Below are 19,562 nucleotides of genomic sequence, written 5' to 3'. Positions count from 1 at the left end.
TGGTGCAATGGATACTCCCACCCTCTACTTTCAATCTCTTCATAAAAAAATGGGTGGAACATACCACCATTGACGAGATCAAGAATATTTTGCTAAACTGTTATTCGTCTATTGGCAGCCATAGAGAGTTGTGTTTGACTCGCGTGAGGTGAGCAATGTATGCGGAAGTTGCTATAGGAAAAGAACTAGATTTGGCGTAGTATAGGTCATGTGCGCGAGTCGAACTATACTGATGGGTGACGCATGCGCGAGTGAAAGTGATGGGAACTAGATCCGGTTTTTGAGGGGGAAGAAAGTTGAAGGCAATGACGTGTGTGATGGGTTGCATGGTGGATTTATGAAATGGGCACGTGACTTGGGTAGGGGTGGAATTTTTGGCCCAGGCCCAAATGAAATCCGAAAATGCCCATTATGTCCTAAATTGTTCTGAAAACTTCAAACATGGATTCCCGATTCGTTTCAACTCCAAAAGGGACAAATGAGCTACTAAAATGATCATCTTTAAAAATGGCATCCAATGGTATATAGTCAGCTCATAGTCAAACTTGTTTTTGAAAAAAGAAAAGGTGGAAGAAGAATTTACAAAATGTGTAGGGGTTGAGTCTTGTGGAAACATAACTCATCCATTTTTTTTTAACTATATACAAATATACAAGGGAAGAGTAACGTGTTAGCAACATTGGACGACCAAAAGACTCTCCATGTAAAATCCCAGGCAACTGTCACGTTGGCGCATGGAACGAACCTAATCCAGCCAGACTGTGGCTTAACCTTTATGTTTTGGGGACCTAGGGTGCAGGACGGTACCATCCTTGACCGTGCGAGGGGTGAAACGGTCTAATAATATTACCCTTATTACATATGGTATATCCTCAAACCGGCCCAAAATGAAATCAAATAGCAAAGAGCTAGGGGTTGGCCTGGTAAAATCCATTGCCCGTGTCCTGAGTAGGCAACATTCGATGTTGAACACAAATCTTGTTGTGCACAGTGTTAGTGCAAAGGGGAAATGGGAAAGACACGAATATATACATGTTGAGTCTTTTAACGTCAGATCCTTAAAACGATTATGAGTCTTTTAACGTCAGATCCTCAAGACGATTCCCAACCTGCGGGAGCAATGACACGGCGATTAAGTTTATCCTGCTCAGCTAGTGTTAGGCAAAAATATACCTTATACCGACAAGTATCGGATAGTGATTGAAGACCTAGATAGAAAGGTGTTTGACAACGCATACACCACCCCATCCTTCGTGCACGTCGTTTACGAGCAAAAGTACTATGACCATTACCTATTCGTGATGAGTGAGACTTACACCAAATGATTAGCTGAAGTTTGCAAGGAAGAAAGTAGAAAAGGGAAGAGAATGAAGGAGGAGAATTTTTTGGTACCCATCATTGACCAGAAAACATGTTTGCTCGATTATCAGAAGACATTTATACTCAGTTCTGAAATAGAGTTGTTGTGGATTACGGTTTCGGCGCTTACAACCACACACTCCAAGTGATATAAGAGATGAAAAGAAAAGAGGGTCCGACAACCAAAATGGTGTACTTCCCCTTTTTTAAACACATGGAAGGAAGTACACCAGCAAATCTAGTAGTCTTTGTAGACTAGATCTTGGAGAAGATTCATTTCGACATTTGGAGATCGTAACTTGTGGTAATGTTTAAGGCGTTGGCCATTTACTTGAAATTCGCTGTTATCGTTTAAATTTTTCAAAGAGATTGCCCCATAAGTGTTGGGATATTTGGCCTTTACAAAGCCAATGAATATTTATTGTTTATATATGATGATGTTTAATTAAATACATGAATCTTATTATTATGCATATGGGTGAACTAATATCATATGATGAAACCATAAGTTCCATAGGTAATAGAATTAGAACAATCAAGCATATGAAGAGTCACGTGCAGGAGATTTGATTGTATCTATTTACCTAGAATACTCACAGTTAGGGGTGAAGTCGGACGCATCACTTTTAAGACTGTAATATACATAACTGCTATATGATAAGATGATGATATCTCAATCATTTGAGTATGACTCTAAGTTTGTATATTGGTGTAGTCATATGATTGACACTGAAGGGATCAAAGTGAGAACACACTATAAATTCGCTGTTAAGGATAGTGTGCAAATTTCACTCTACTAATTAATCCCTAGACTTGAGGAATTGTGAAAATTCATTGTGTCTCAAATTTATTACTTTGAAACGTTAAAAATTAATGTCTATTCATAGACTAGACTTGACGTTTTGGGCAATGAATGTAGGACGCCGTCTTGAATCACAAATTCTAATAAAGGATCCACCACTCTACGGAGTTATGCATTAGGAAATTGTGACATAACTAATTGAGCTCAAACCCGGTCGGTATAAGAAATAGTTTCTTAATGTTCAATTGATGTTAAATGTCACATTGGGTCAATTAGACATGGGTGTGACAGTGAAGAACATATTCCCAATGGTCTAATTGTTAATACAAGTGAGGTGGAGGGACTTAGATATAATTAATGGTAGGAAAGGACTTTCTTGAACTTGGTTCCTTCTAAGTCAGTTCCTATAACTCTTAGGGAGTTATGGTCAGGGTGATAACCTAGTTAACCACAACAAAATAAGCACTTACCAAGCAGTACGCCTTATCCATTTCCCTCAAGTTCTCTTCCAGGTCCTTCGAATCTAAATCTTTCCTATCACCATACAGTGCCATCCCCTCCAGTAAACAGACCGCTATAGGCACGGACATGTAGCTATAGTCCGACCTCTTAACAAGTTGTTTCTTGCCAGAAACATCATCTACATACACCAAGTTGTGCTCCAGATCATCCATCCCATTACCAGAGTGACCCTTGATAGTCTCCTTAGCAGCAGCCTTTCCCTTCACCTTACCAGCAACGTCCCCAGCAACCCTGGTCGGCACGACATCAGTGCTCCCATGGCCCAGGACACTAAAATCGACCTCAGACCTCGACCTCGAGCTACGAACTGTCTTCCCACTAGTTCGTCCACCACCGCCAGATCCCGAGCTACCCCCTAGTATGATGTCAGCCGCTCTTGCGACCTTGGCAGTCCTCGACTCAGGCTCATCACCCTTCCTCTTCAAGAAGCAACTCCACTCATGCGGAACGATAGAGATGTCTTCCAGATCATAGGGTGCGCTCTCATGCCCCCTCCCACCTCCAGTTCCAGAACCCCCAGCACCACCTACAGGTCGCACATGCCCAGGACGGTTCCTTCCCCTATCTTCCCTGGTCTTAATGTCATTGTTCTCCCTCTCCATGCTGGAATCAGTAGATAGTTCACGATCAACTTGGCCCCGAGCCCTTTTCTTTTGCCTCCTTCTTTTCGCCCTGATCTGGCGACCTCCCCTTTCAACGAAGTAGTTCGCTACTTCACGCAGTATCTCCCGTTTCTCAGCGCGAGTTAGCTTAGCAAACCTTTCTATCACCCCATGCTCAATTCGCCATTTAACCACGACCTCTGCAAAAACAAAACATATACATATCATATACCAGATCAACACTTAAAATGTCAAAACAAAACACCAACAACCACCAAAAAAGTTGCAAACCCTAGTGTGTACGCCAAATCCCCTAGCACAGAAGTTCTCAACTAACAACAACGGTCGTCTCTCCCAAGGCTCGTTACTCACACCGTCCAACACGCTAGACTTTCTCGTCCATGTTTGCAAGCTAAAGTTATTAGCTCGAGATCGCTTCACAGAGAAGTGCTCAATAATGTCCTCAACCTCAATGCGATATTCACCACTCCCGTTCAGCAGGTCAAACACCCTGAACAACCTCCAGGTATTGCCAACGAACTGGTAGGGCGCTTTCTCACAAAAGTTCAGAAACTCACAAACCAACTTTGAGAGCGGTATCCTCATTCCCGCCCTCAGCTGCCCCTCGCAGATAATTACCCCGTAGTTCGCTAGCACGAACGTCTCACTAAAAACTTCATCGTCCTCTGCCAGTTCATGTATCTCCAGGTCGCTCACTTTTATACCATAAACTTTTCTCAGATCGGCAAAAGCTTTCATAGCTCGTCTATCTACTATCCTAGGGGGTAGTCGATGCTGCCCCACTATTAGAGCTACTTTCTCCAGCCACAATAGTATCAGGTTCAACCTCCTCCCTCTCACTTTCAAACCCAACTAATTCTTCTCTCTCTTCCTCAACATCATCAAAACCCAAAGAAACCTCGCGAATCTCATCAGATCGCGTGACGTCAGAATCAGACATCTTCCTCTCACAACTCACAACTACCACAATAATAAATAAAATAGACAACCTAACAACTCAACAGAAAAGCAAGAACAATGCAGAGAAATGAACAACAACAATGGCAGAAGAACTAACCTGAGAAACCCTAGCCTTGCGTTTTCTGGAGGAGAAACAAAAAATGACTTTTCAGATCTCCAAATTTTGTTTTGTGTGATCAACCCTCCAGTTCCCGATACACCGACCTCATGATTACACCCTAAACCCTAGCCCACACGTCTACCAAAGACATGTCTTTTCAAAATCCCAGAAAAAGCGGCGGCACATTTTCCTCCTCAACTGCTCAGATTCTCCCACATGTCAATCACGTGCCTGCTACAGTCCAGCACCAGTTCGTTATACAACACGAAATGATCTCTCCAAAACGGTGGATATTTCTGTTCACAAACGTTCACCTCCTCACATATGCTAGACACATGCCATCGTTCTTTCTCAACAGATCACTTCTTCGTATAAAGCGACCTACTGAGATGGGGCTGTGTAAGGGAGTAATATTCACATCTAATGAAGATCATGCGCGCGTCCAGCATAAGCAGAAATATTCTACTGACCTCATGTCCTCGTCCTCCGAGCTTGCTTCATAAGCAATTCACCTCATGTAGGTGGTCCACTTTAGCTCATGCTATAAGCAACGACATCATCTCCCGATCTATGAAGTTCGTCCTACTAGCTCGCTCCAGAAGGACGTAGATCGCATGGACGAACTCACGTAGAAGGCTTCATCTCATGACATCATCCCTTATCTAGATGCAATCATTACCAGGACCATACTTACACAATCCATTACCGCAAATTACGAACCACTGTAACCACCCTCCATCATTATGAAATTCCTACCAAAACCGTTCATACCCTCCTTCTCAATCTCAACCATACATCTATGTTTGTCATTACACATGTTGTGTGGATCCTCATGTTCAACAACTATAAATACCCCTTACGGCTCTGTTTGGCAGTAGAAAAATTCGTAGTAGCCAACCTGGATTAGCTGATCTAATTCTGTAGATGTGCAACTTAAAGCAGGTTAATCTGGAAGCTGTTTGGGCTGCCAATCGTTCTGTCACAAGTTCAGCGTGCCCACTATTTGGTTCACATTGTATCTGTTACACTGATAACCTGTTACATATTTGAAAAAAATGATAGAACATTATAAATAAAAAAGAAAATAATAACTTAAATACAATGTCCATATTCTCACCCCAAAAATAAAAAGTTCAACAAAATATTTAATTTGAAACAAGTATAACTGGTCATTTCATTCTTAACATGAAACAAATCCAAAGCAAAATCAAAAGTATTTCATCAATCTGCATTGTGATAGTCACAATAGTCATTCCACATTGCAATGGCAATAGACTTTCTACAATCTAATGCAATTTCTCGTATTCTATTTCTACTAAGGTTTTCTAGATCTTGTCTCCTCATTCCAAAGTCTCCTTCAAGTTCTTCTTGCTCTCTTTGATCCTTATCAAAAAATTTATCATTATGTTTCTCTCTTCGTATGTGATTGTGTAGAATGCAACATGCTATTACTATCTTTACTTATGTTTCAAACGGATATGGAGGTGGAAGAGCCAAAATAGCAAACCGCTTTTTCAAGATTCCAATGATACGTTCAACAGTATTCCTCAAAGATGAATGACGAAGATTGAATAGCTCTTTGTAATTTGTAGGATGCAACACTCCAAATTCTTTTTAGATGATAACGAGTGCCATTTAAATGGAGCAATAAAATTTGGTGCATTGGCATAGCCCGCATCAGCCAAATAATATTTACCTACATTTCAAATTAAATAAAATTAAGCATTATGATCATAAACATGTTCAAATAGTATAAAGGGTTTTGGAATATTAAGTATGACAAAAGAATCCACAAGATTTAACATAATAATAAGCATTATGTACCTTCAGGTACTTGCAATTTGTCTTCCCTTGTTAGTGCTGAATTTAAAACACGTGAATCTGTAGCCGAACCTTCCCAACCAACAAGAACATATTGAAACTGCAAGTCAAATGAACATGCCACCAAAACATTTTGCGTAACAATTCATTTCCTATTTATAAAAGGAACTCTAAAAGGAACTCTCTCCTTCTAAAAGGAACTCTCTCCTTTGAACCAATCAATGCAGGGATATGTGTTCCATCTATTGCTCCAACACAATCCTAATAGACGTATATTTTAAGTAACAAAAAAAACAAACTATTTAAAATGTATCATGCAATTTAAGTTTAAAAAAAATTATAATCATACGTAGTCAATACCTTAAAATACGGATAAAATCTATAACCACTGTCAAGAATTTTAGGAGTACTAGATCCTGCTGGTTGTAGAAAATCTTCAGATAGTGCTACTGTTGCATTCAAGACATTGTTGAAGTGGCGACTAATAGTTTCTCCAGAATGCTGAAAACGTTCTTGAATGGTTCGATTACGTTCGTTATGACTAATTGTGTACATAAATATTGCTAGTTGTTCCTCGACCTGTACTGTATCAGAGTGAGTGAGTAGACCTTTCGTTTGTAAAATATCACACAATCGCAAGAACACGTGTTTTTCCATACAAAAGTTTTCTTGGCACCGCGCACCATGTCCAGTAAGCACTTCTTCAACCCACTCTGTGCCACTAAGAGCTGAAGTGCGGCAAGGAATTTTATTGACATAATATTGATAATAACCAGCTGTTAACATGGTAGTAACACATGCTGCTTGCATTATCATATCTTCTTCATCAGAGTCGTCAGACATAGTATAGCCCCTGTCAACACATTTATTAAGCAAATAGTATATTTCAATTGTATTACATAACACCTGATAAACATAATTTTCATAGCAAATATAAAAATACTACTTCATTGCATAAATAGAACAAACTTCACGTTCAAACAAGTTTTGCATTCTCATTAAGTACATAGAACAAACACATGTTCAATCAAGCAAGTTTTGCATTCCCATAAGTGACCATAATTAACAAAATAAATATATATTCAATACATACCCTTGTAAAATATATACTACTAGACTCATAAATTCTATGACACCTGGACCCCTAATGATCCCCAATAGACCAACAAACAAAGTATGCATTTTTCCACATCAAATATATTGGGGATCAATAAAAAATAAATTATAAACTTGCTCATCACTTTTCTTCAAATTGATAAAGCAACCATTCCTTTCGCCTTTCCATACGCAGCCCCATGAACACCCTCGCTTTTTTTTTCATCTTCTAAGAAATCCAAAGCTCGCTTGAAAGTACGGTCATCAAGATCAGGAATGACTTCTAATTCAACAATCAACTTTGCTTCAGACGATGGTTCAGAATTAGGTGTTGCAATTTCTTTCTTCTTGTTTGCTATTTCAGTAAATGTTGTTGCCATGCTTTGAATAGCATCTACCATACCCTCTCTAGTGCTTTTAGGTCGCGGCTTTTTAGAATCATGAGGGTTTGGCGTCATCTTTGGTCGTCTCTTTTTAGTTGGGCACAAGCTTCAAACTCACTGTCCAAATTGATCGGTTTTAGAGTATTATTACCCAAATCATCATAACCAACAAGTGGACTTTGGGACCCCTCTCCATTCAGATTCCCCGCATCTTTCGGATTATATTTTTCATGGTTCATAACTTTCTCACTAGGCGCACGACTATGCTTCCCACTAGCCCCACCATCACCAAATATTATGCACAAGTCCTCATATCCTGTAATAGACTTAGTTCTCCAAATTCCGAAATCCGGGTGTGCCTGCATATGGTGGACATAATTTTCTAATGATGAATTATATATGGTTCTTTGGAAGACAAAAAGTTCTTAAAGTAAAGTAAGAAAATCACCTTGACATAATTATCCCAAACCTGGTCATCATCAGCATACACCATTTCTCTATCATTATCCCAACCAAATCCACTTTGATCAATTAAAGTTCTTATAGCACTATGGTTCTTCTTCAATGCTCTATAGTGATTCTTTAAAATTTCTAGATCATAATTGGGACCAAATTTAGCTTTGAACTACTGTACTATATTCTTCCAAGCATGTTTACTAAATTGGCCATCAAGGTATTGTCCATCATGCACTTACGCCACCATAAGTTTCATAAAAATTTTATCCATTGGAGGCGTCCACACCGTCCTCTTACTGCTTTGGCCTTTAACATTTTGTGTCTCTTTCTCCATTCTTTCAAAGTTAAAAACATAATAATTTAGTGGTCGAGTGGCGTAAAGAGTATAACCCAAGTTAGTTGAAAAAATATATAAAAGTGCGAGTTCTCAATTCTCTACAATATCACACAAATAAATAAGAAAAAAAAAATAGTTTGGACATCATTGAAATGGATACAGGGAGTGGACTCGTAAGTTTTCGATACATTAATGCTTGAGAATTGTCTAAGGTGCAAGAGAGTGTGTATACATTAAGAAAGTGATAACAGGAAGTTGTTTAAGATATCCCAAATATCAGAGAAGATAACCAGTGCTAAAATATGGATGGGAACCAAATTTTTGGTGTAAGAATTTTTTTCTGACACTTATGGTGGAGAGGGAAAGTTAGTCAAAGTTATTTACTTCACTCTTAATATTTAGATACGCCTAATGTGATAGTACAAACTTCTACAAAACTTAATTATGATATTTAGATAGCCATATATGTATTTCATAATCTCCATAAGATTATGTGAAGTGTCACTTACATGATTACATGCTCATATATAGAGATTGATGTCTTGATACTTCAAACTGCTGAAGAGCAGCATTGGTATCTTTTCATTTTATGGTTCAATTAAGTGTATAATTATTTTCATTTTGCTTATCACATTTGATCTTGTTTCATTCAAGCGCGCACTTGGCCTTGTACGTGCACTTTGAGATCAAGAAGTTTCGGCACCCTTGAGTATGCTGAACAATAGTACATTCCATATATATAGTGGATTATAGAACTTCTTAACAAAGGCTCTGTCAAGAGAATGGCAAGAGAATGGCAGATAAGTGTACTAGACAGAAATAAAAGTGTCAAGGATATATACCCTGAATACAGAAACAGAACTTGTTTCATACTTATTAACAAAGAATTAGTAGGGCAAACTATGGAAAGAAACAACATATTTTTGTTTTGGTAAAAAAACAGGCAATTTTATTTATCTAATATCAATATTATTTCTTTTAACCTATGATTTTCCCATTTGTTTATTTCTTCGAAAAGATTTAGTGGATGTTATAAAGACATACTAAGAAAGCATCTCATCAGGGAAAGCTATACTAAGCAGTTGCAGAAAAACTCAAATAAAATATCATAACAAAGATGGTAGCACAAATATGAAAAAATTTCTTAAATTTTGAAACTTTAAATTCACACTTCCATTACCTTACCAATAGCAGAGAGATAGATAGTAGCAAGAAGAAATCAAGAGACGCCGAGGTTGAAAGATCAATGGGGAACAATAGTGGGAGGATAGGTGGATGGTACTGTTCTTCAGTTTAAGCGGTTTTTTTTTTTTTTTTTTTTTTTTTTTTTTTTGTATTTTTTTTGTATTTTTTTTTTAATTTTCTATGTATCCTCTAATGTAGATCGGAATCCATTGCCTTCCAATGGATACCATTATCCGTACTTTTGGAGTTGGGCCAACCAACTAATAGCATAGGGTCTACATACTTGGGCCCAAAATATAGGAACCAAACAGAATAACAGGATAGTGCACCCTAACCCATGAATAAGATAGGCTATACATGCTGGTCAGACCTGATTCAACTCTTTCCCCATAAGTGAGAGCTTGATACGTAGACAGTCGCTCAGAAACGAACTCGGTCTTTCCCATCTCCAAACCCTTTCTCCTCCTAATCACATTTGTAATGTAGAACTAAACCGCACCTTTACATTCTTTGTACACCGTATGGCTCTGTTTGGCCATGTGAAATTCGGTAGTACTCGACCATGTTTAGGGTATGGAAAACAAGTGGTAGATACTCAAAAAGTAGTTACTCTAGAAACTGTTTGGTCCCTTTTTCTTTAGAGAGATTGTCTCGTGCTGTTTTTCATTGTTTTTTTTTTCAACTCCCCCAATAGAATAAAAATAAATAAAAAAAAAACACACACACACACACACACACACACACACACACAAATCCACCAAAGAAAATATGTATCAATAACTTCAAAAAGAAAAACCAAACTTCAATTCAACATAATTTCATTAAAGAATCAAAGTGATGGTCGGTCTATTAGAATGGAGACGGTGAAGAAGAAGAAACCATAGACCATTATTTATGTTTTTTTGCTGTTTGCTCCTCCTTTTATGATCTCTAATTTTAATTTGGAAAGGTGAAGGAGAAATTTGTGAGAGAAGAAAATGAGTGGGTGAAGAAGAAGGATCAATTTTTTGAGTGTATAACTTGAATAAATAATAAAAGGATGTTTTCTCTCTCTCCTGTATATCTTTTGTGTATTACCTTATCTCACTTAAACCCAAAGATCCACTATACATGTTTTTTCTGGTTTCACAATTTACCTGGTTTATACCCTACTCATTAGTTGTGGCCCCAATTCATAAAATGGACGGGACCAAACACTAAGACCTGGACCTGGTATACAGGGTCTTATTCCTTCTCCAGGTTGGGCAATTCATGCTGACAAACAGGGCCTACATGGAAACGGACCAACTTTTTTTCTATTACAGATTTACAGATGTTCAAGAAAGTTACAAAACGAATAGTACGTGGATGGTTTTGATTAGGTACTGTCAACTCTTGTACCTCCTTACCCGAAGGACTAGAACTCGCCGCCCCGACTTGGGGCAATCTTGTTCTAATTGTCTCTACCCATGAATCATTAAGTAGGTGGGTTCCTTTTTTTCGGGTTTATTGGGCCGTATATATACGGGTCCCAAATCCAAACCCGAAAACCCATATAAATTTGAGAGGATAGAGAGAAACAAAGAGAAGCCAAATAAAAAAGGTGTGAAAGATCAAAGATGACGAAGACGACAAAGGGAGGGAAAGTGATGAACCCAACTGATGCCTATCGTAAGGAGCTTCGTAAAAAAGAATTGAAACGGGTATATATATTTTTTTCTTTCTTTCTAGGGTTTTTAATTGGTCAAATTTAATTAAAATTATTGAATTGGAATATTAGAAGCTGCATTGGACGGCTAATAAGTTTCATCTAAAGATTTTGTTTTTCTTTTCTTTAACAGAACAAAAAAGAAAGAAAAAAGGTTAGGGAAGTTGGAATCTTGAAGAAGGATCCAGAAACGATAAAGGAACAGATTGAAAAGCTGGAAATGATGAGTAAGTCTTCTTCATTATTATTATTCAGTCACCTTGAACTCTTTACTTTTTCTCAACTTGTATTTCATTTTATTGGCGCAGAAGCAGATGGTGCATTGGACAAGGCAAGGAAGCACAAGAAACGACACCTTGAGGACACTCTGAACCTTGTTATGAAGAAGAGGAAGGTAATATGACTCTCATAAGTCCCTTGGTCTAATTTATAAGTCCACTATGCTATCCCTGCTTTTATATGGGACCTAATAGGAAAAGAGAGAGGGAATGTATATGTTTCTAGAATCTAGACACCGATGAAACAATGACGACCTTATAACGACTATATCTTTAGCTTAGAATTCAGTTCTTGATGAAACTGATGTGGGTCATTCAATATTCTACCTCGCACTTTACGGAACTGACTCTAGAGGACGGATGTTTTTTTCTAATAAGAAATTCTTGATAAAGTTTAGCTGATTAATTGATTATCATGTCAATTGTGTGTTAGATTTATAAAGCATCACAACTTTTCTCTCTTAAAGAAGAGGCTTCCTTTCTTCTTGAACACTTCATAAAACCTTAACATTGGCAAGTTCAATATTGAGAGGTATGTGAAAAATGTTAAGAGTTCTTTCATTTATGGAAATGATGTGAGAAAAGGATATGCTTGAACCCAAATCCATGGAGAATGATATAACAGTATGGTGGAATTGAAGATTTCTTTGCAGACCCCCCTATGCGTTATCATTCAACTGATTTTAAAATGAATGTGGGGTTTCGTTTATTTGATTATCTTGGCTGAGATGCCTGGTATGGATGAAGTAATTGAGTCAAATTGACAGAAAGTCCTTTAGATTCCCAATGGAAAAGTCTGTTGGATGTTTTCTGAAGATTGAGTTTCACTTTTTATCTGATTAATGTCTAATTCAAACCATTGGTTTAAACGACTGTTTCAAGAATCAGGCAAGTCAAATTGGGTTTCAACGCGTTTTTTAGTACCCGTTTGTCTTTGAAATTTTACCTGGATTGCACTGACACTAAATTAAGTCGGTCGCTAAAAAGGAAGTCCAAGTCTTATAACCAAGCCCCTTATCAGTACTGTAATATTGTTTGCTGAGGCCTATTTCTGTTTATCATATGGTATATGATGGGTATAATTTTACGCTTGTCTTGTACCAAATAATATGGTTGTAGGTTTTATTAGGTTAGAAGTTCGTTCTGTGTTTTGAAGGGTAAATGTCACTTGTTTCATTGTTATTTATTATTTTATTTTTTTTCATTTTTTGAGATAACTGGGTCTATATATATAAGCACATTATCAATGCAAGTAGCGTGATGAGCTGGGGGGCCAGTGGCACTCGCTCACCCTCAACTTTCGCTAACAATTTTTTTTACTATTCACATCTTCGCAAAAACCAAAACCATATCCTCCGAAAAAAACTCCAACAGTAAACAATATAACCGTAGGTTCAGATAAAGGAAATCACTAAGTGAAACAAGATAAACCACGTGTCTATATAAAGTAAAGTACTAAAGTTATAAAGTACTAAAGTTATTGGGTAAACACTTAACTGTGTTGCATTCGAAGTCTAACTAAAAACCCATACCCCATAACCGACAAAAGACATAATAAAAAGCATACACACAAACCGAAACCAAATAAAAACCGAAACCAAGCAACGAAACAAACCAGTTTGACTCTTTATCAAAAATTTGAGCAAAACCCACAGGTATCCCACTTTTCCATAGTTTCACCTTTCTTTCTTTTATTCTAATTAGCTATCTATAATTTCTAAAGTTTTATAGGTAAGTCTAATATTATTAAATTTTCTATCTTATTTTTTGTCTTTTCATATTAAATTGATTCCTAAATCATGTTTTTTAATTTTTTTGTATTCTTTTTGTGAATTTATTAAACCACATATTTTTATTTTTTTTTTTGAATATCACAATAACATTGGTAGTTTATTTTAATTAGTGCAATTTCAATTCGGTTGATTAATGGTTTATTTTAATTATTTAAAAGATATGTTAAAATATTTGATCAAAGGAAAGTCGTTGCCTACTCAACCTACTCAACCACCTAATAAAACAAATCCGTTGCCGGTGTTGAAGTAGGATCCTCCTCAAAGCGAAGTCACCAAGAAATTGAGGATGGTGGTGTTGAACAACCCACGCCAAAGCGGGTTCATCGTGAAAATCGTGAAGAACTTGACTTGTCTAGTCTTCGGGAGACCCCGTGACCGAGAAAAAGATTTGATTATCATCCTAATGATCAAGACTTCGATGAGAAGAGCATATTTGCTTAGGGGTCCTTTGCCGACCTAATCATGCTTTTCCTCCAAGAACAAGAGGCAAGAGAATCCGGCGCTTTTCGGGGAAGAGTGGTATGAGGAGTTTAGTTGGTTGGAATATAGTATTCACGAGGATGCCGTGATTTTGTCTATATTGTTATCTCTTTAAACCTAATAAAGGGGGCACAAGGAGGTGGGGATGTTTTTTTTTTCTCACGGGGGTTTACTAATTGGGAAAGAAAAACCAAATTAAAGGAGCACGTTGGAGGACCAAATAGTGCTCATAATATTGTTTATAGAGGCAAAGACAAGCTTTGTTAAATCAAGAGCAAAGATATCGAGACATTTCTTCACGCATTAATCGACCAAGTTGAAGGGATTATCGAATACACCTAACCGCAATAACCGATTGCATTAGGTTTTTTTGAGACAAGGTTTAGCTTTCCGTGGTCATGATGATGAATCGGATGAGTCGATCAATAAAGGTAATTTTCTTGAACTTATACGGTTTCGAAAGATCATAACGAAGTCATTAAGAAAGTTCTTGATAATGCTTCTAAAAATCGGAAATTGACATCACCGATATCCAAAAAGATATTGTAAATTCTTTTGTTGTGGAAACTACAAATGCTATTCTAAAAGATTATGGAAATTCATTGTTTGCTATTTTAGTTGATGAAGCACGTGATATATCAATTAAGGAGCAAATGGCAGTTGTTTTGCGTTATGTCGATAAGAAAGGTTGCGTGATTGAGAGATTTTTTGGAGTTGTGCATGTTAAGGAAACTAGTGCATTAACACTTAAAAAGGCAATCGATGAGTTGTTCTCCAAGCATGGGTTGAGCATATCTAGACTGCGTGGACAAGGGTATGATGGGGTCAACAATATGCAAGGTGATTTGAATGGCCTAAAAGCACTTGTAATAAAGGAGAATGAGTCCGCGATTTTATGTTCATTGTTTTGCCCATCGCCTTCCGTTAGCCCTTTGTAGCGGTTGCAAAAGAACCATGAGTCAATCGCTAACCTTTTTAGTATTCTCTCTAATGTGGTAAATACCGTTGGAGCATCATGTAAGCGGCCGGGATATGTTAGCGATGCAATGAAGGCTAAAGTTGTTGCGGCGTTACAAAGTGGAGAAATTTCAAGTGGCAAAGGGTTGAATCAAGAGACTAGTCTTAAACGATCCGGTGACACTCGATGGGGCTCACACTATTATACACTTCTTGGCATGATAACCACTTATGGTTCAAGAGTTGATGTGCTTTCGATAATGTAGCGGAAAATGGTTTAAGCTCGGAACAAAGAGGTGAGGCTTACGGATTATTAGATTCGGTCGCGATCTTTTGAATTTATCTTCAATTTGCATTTGATGAAAGCGATACTAGGAATTAGCAATGATTTGCCAAAGGCTTTTGCGCCGTGAAGACCAAGACATTGTCAATGCTATGGCTCTTGTTAAAATAACAAAGGTACGCTTTACAGTGATGAGAGATGATGGGTGGGATAGTCTCTTGATGAAGTTTCTTCACTATGTGTCAAACATGATGTAGTTGTTCCAAATATGGAAGAGAGGTATATGGCTCGAGGGAGGTCTCGACGAAGAGCGAAGGAAACACCAATTTACATTACTATCGTGTTGGATTATTCTATCACCGTATTGATTTGCAAATTCAAGAGTTAAACGACCGGTTTAATGAAGCAAAACACAGAATTACTTCTTTGTATGGCGGTCTTGATCCTAGTGAATCGTTTGTTGCTTTTGATAAGCAAAAGTTGATCCGTTTTGCTCGACTTTATCCCGATGATTTTTCGAGATAGATCGGATGGAATTAGCGGATCGCCTTGAGAATTATATCATTGATGTGCGCCCGATACTAAGTTTGGTGAAGTAAATGGAATTAGCGGCCTAGCCAAAAAAAATGGTTGAGACGAAGAAAGACATTGTGTACCCACTTGTTTATTTTGTCGATTAAGTTGGTGCTGATTTTACTGTTACTCGCCATCGTAGAGAGGGCATTTTTGCTATGAATATCATAAAGAATCGTCTGCTTAATCGGATGGTGATGAGTGGTTGAATGATTGTTTAATAACATACATTGAAAAAAAGTTTTTGATAGCATTGATAATGAATTGATCTTACAACGCTTGTAAGATGAAGAAGGATGACTAAAAAGAAGGCCGAGGACAACTATGAACAAGTATTTGTTTAGATTTGATTTTTTTTTTCTAATACATTAGTATATATAATATATGTTTTTTTATTTTTATTTTTTTTGTATGCTTGGTTTTTGTTTGGCTGGCTCACCCTCACTTACTTTCCTAGCTCCGCCACTGGCAGTAAGATGAGGTATCCCCAACAAATGCAACAAGAGGGAACTACGAAACTAAAGAAATACATGGAGAATACAAATAAAAACTAATAACTAGGAGCTTCGATCGTGCTTGTCACTTTTTTCATTGTTAATGTTTCTTTCAACTAGTTTTTTGAGACGAGAGACTGAGAGATTGTATATGACAATGTTTTATAACAGTGCCTTGCCGAATGAGAACTTCCGTAGCTGAGACAATCAGACTTTAAAACTAGGACTCCGAATTTGGTATCCGATATTATTGTTTTATTATTATTCTACCTTCTATGATTCTGTGGAACCGAAATTGGTTTCTTGATTTGGCAAGTCTAACTTTAGCAAGATCGTTATCCATCAGATATCAAGTAATTAGAACCTTGTGGAGGGTCAAGGATCTGGTCTACCTACTGATTAAAACAATTAGCACTTGTATGAATATCTTCCAGCTTGTTATTTGACTGGTCTATGATGGTTTGTCTGATGAAAGAAGTGGTTATAAGGATGGAAGTGGTGAAGAAATGATAAAACGTCGGGGAAGTGAGTTCTACGATATAATTATAAAAAAGAGCTTGAAAGATTGAGAAGTTGGTCAAATTAGATATCAAGTGCTTGCGCAGACACTTGATAATGGTATGGATTTTTTTTCTCCTTCCTGTAGCTTGCCTATGATGTTTGTATTGTATTTTTCTTTCTTTTACCATTATATAGGATATCCGTGTTTATGTTTGATTCGTGCTTTTTACCTGTACTAGGATATCAGATATCTATTAAGTAGTACACTACTCATCTTTTATTTTATTTTTTATTATTGACAGGAGTATGAAGAGAAATCGCGGGAAAAGGGTGAGACACCAGTGATGTTCAGGTGGAGAACCTTCATCCTCTTTTATTTTATTTTACTTTTGACAGGAAATGTTGAGTACTGTATCTTGTTGAATAGGTTTTATCTTTTACTTATTATGTTTTGGATGTACCTTTCAGCCACTTGGGACCTCCTCGACGACGGACAGCTGCAGAAGAAGAGGAGAGAGCGAAACACCCAAAGCCAGAGGTAATTTCTTGGCTAATTGACATTTGTAGTTCCCAAAATTTTACTGCTTCATTGAGTCGCTAACAACAATGCCTATGCAGGATTCTGTATACTATCATCCTACCCTAAACCCTACTGGAGCACCTCCTCCTGGAAAGCCTCCCATGTTCAAGCCATCAATAGGTATGTTTGGTAAAGTACTATTGTTTGGAAACTACAACTTTATATTTTTTCTTTTTCTCAATATCTGCACTGTCATTTATAGATCCCATTTCTCTCTTGCTTTGCAGCTGGACCACGGGTTCCCTTATCAGAAGCTTCACCAAGTGAAGTGGCCTCATCATCTCAACCAGAGTCAGAAGATATGTCTTTAGGTGCACCTCCTCCACCTCCTCCACCACCCCCCTTGCCAGATTCTGGAGATGGTTATGCGTTGCCTTCATCCTTGCCTCTACCACCTCCCCCTCCATTGCCACCAAAGCCTGCTGCTGCTGCTATCACCGTAGGTCCTACTTTACCCCTCCCATCACTGCCTCCACCACCTCCAGTCCTCAAAGCTAAAGAAGAACCTGCTAGTCCTACTTCACTTCCTCCGCCTCCACCACTCCAAAGGTCTATTCAGCCACTTCCACCTGGCACAGACGAAACTGAGAAGGCGAAAGTTAAAGCTTATGCATCAGACCTGTTGAACAGGAAAGAGTCGGATCGTGTAAGTTATGTTACCTGATTTTACATGTCTGGCGTTTAACTGGTTAAATGTTCAAAGTTTGTTTGTTTGTAATGTTTTGCCAAGTACTGATTTGAAGCTAATTGCATTCCTATAGGTACCTGCTCGTCTCCCTCCACCACCACCACCACCTGGTTTACCAGTGAAAGTGGAAAGTTATCCAAATGAACGCACAAGTTCCGAGTCTGATACAAACAGTTTTACTGGATCCAAGGATAACATAATTCCACCACCCCCGCCCCCACCCCCTCCTAGGCAGCCATCAGCAATGCCAAGGCCGCCCTTAATGCCAGCTTTACAACCTGATGTATTACCTCCAGGAATTGCACACTTGCCTCCGCCTCCACCTCCACCAGGACCACCATTATCTGCTTCCGGAATTCCTGGCCATCCTGCTCCCCCTGGAATGGTTGTCCCTCCCATGCCAAGGCCTCCTTTTGGTCCGCCACCTGGACCACCATTAATGATGAGACCCCTACTTCAAGGCGGCCCTCCTTTTTTCCAAGAAGATGATCATGCTGCTGGTAGATTCTTAGCACCTCCAAAGCCATCGTATGTCAAATCAGCTGCCTCTACAGTCGTGAAGAGGCCACTAGCACAGCATACCCCAGAGCTTACATCTATGGTATGTTTGACCTTCTGGTTATGTTACTTTATTAAATCTCAGGGCGACTCTTCTACTATTGGTCTACATGTTTATATATGCTGTGTTGATGATTTCTAGTTTGTTTCTCTAATTTAGGTGCCTGCATCTGTACGTGTAAGGAGAGAAACAGTTGCTCACAAAACAAAACCAAAACCGCCACCATCAACAGTCACGTTAGCCACCCGACCAGCTGCTCCTGCACCTGTTGGAGGACCTCATTTGGTGAATTCTTCATCAGCACCAAAGACGCATAGCATTGATGACTCATATTCAGCCTTTCTAGAGGACATGAAGGCACTCGGTGCACTTGATGGTTGAACTGATTATACGATGTGAGGATGTGCAAACATACAAAAACTAAGCTGTCAGATTTGTACCCAAAGTAGAAATGTCTAGGTGTTGTAATTGACTAGAAGCATAATGTTCTCAATTGATCATTTGAAGTTGCCTTGATATTTTCAATCAGATGTCTTTCCTGGAGTACCCTTGCCTTGCCAGAGGTCGAATTTTTTTCCACCTCTGGTGGATATGAGGAATGTTACGTTGATCAACTTCGAAATTTGATTGCCAATTAGATTATTATGTAACTTGTCCATATTTTGCGTATTATGTAACTCGTCCTGACTTGGCTTGTTATGTGGAAATGATGGCAGTTGAAATCTCATTGAATTACCAATTTATTAAGTACCTTGTGTCTGCTGAAGTATTTGGGAATGATGGCAGTTGAAAACTCATTGAATTACCAATTTATTAAGTATCTTGTGTCTGCTTATGTATTGTTTGTAAGCCAATTCATGGTTCTTTGATTAGAAGTATCTTTTGTCAAATAGTTTAACTGTTTAAGTTGAAATTTATTACTCATGAATAAATATTATGTGGACAAGCACTGAAGCAGTTGGGATGGCGAGCCAGTTGAACTGGAAACTGCACTCTATTTTTCCATGAACCATAGGTTTAAATTTTTGTAGAAAAGTTTCCGTGTC

The 19,562-nt window shown here is 38.1% G+C and overlaps 1 protein-coding gene across 2 annotated transcripts; it reads left to right on the top strand.

Moving 5' to 3' along the window:
- Positions 1 to 11,004: 11,004 nt before the first annotated feature.
- ELF5 (proline-rich family protein) lies at positions 11,005 to 19,263 on the top strand. 2 transcript variants are annotated; one of them, XM_086560336.1, is made up of 9 exons: positions 11,005 to 11,325; positions 11,464 to 11,557; positions 11,639 to 11,724; positions 16,992 to 17,041; positions 17,158 to 17,227; positions 17,308 to 17,389; positions 17,497 to 17,915; positions 18,031 to 18,558; positions 18,676 to 19,263. In XM_086560336.1, exons 1-9 carry the CDS (start codon positions 11,242 to 11,244, stop codon positions 18,895 to 18,897), a joined length of 1,635 nt encoding a protein of 544 aa, XP_086416462.1. In that variant the 5' UTR covers positions 11,005 to 11,241; the 3' UTR covers positions 18,898 to 19,263. The 2 variants fall into 2 exon arrangements, with proteins under 2 accessions (XP_086416462.1, XP_086416463.1); XM_086560337.1 differs by lacking the exons at positions 11,005 to 11,325; positions 11,464 to 11,557 and adding an exon at positions 16,535 to 16,806 and having other exon boundaries at positions 11,650 to 11,724.
- Positions 19,264 to 19,562: the final 299 nt, after the last annotated feature.

Source organism: Coptis chinensis, chromosome 5 (assembly GCF_015680905.1).
Source record: "Coptis chinensis isolate HL-2020 chromosome 5, ASM1568090v1, whole genome shotgun sequence".
Classification (NCBI taxonomy): domain Eukaryota; kingdom Viridiplantae; phylum Streptophyta; class Magnoliopsida; order Ranunculales; family Ranunculaceae; genus Coptis; species Coptis chinensis.
Note: the sequence above shows the minus strand (reverse complement) of the source record. Positions and strands in the feature narration are given on the sequence as shown.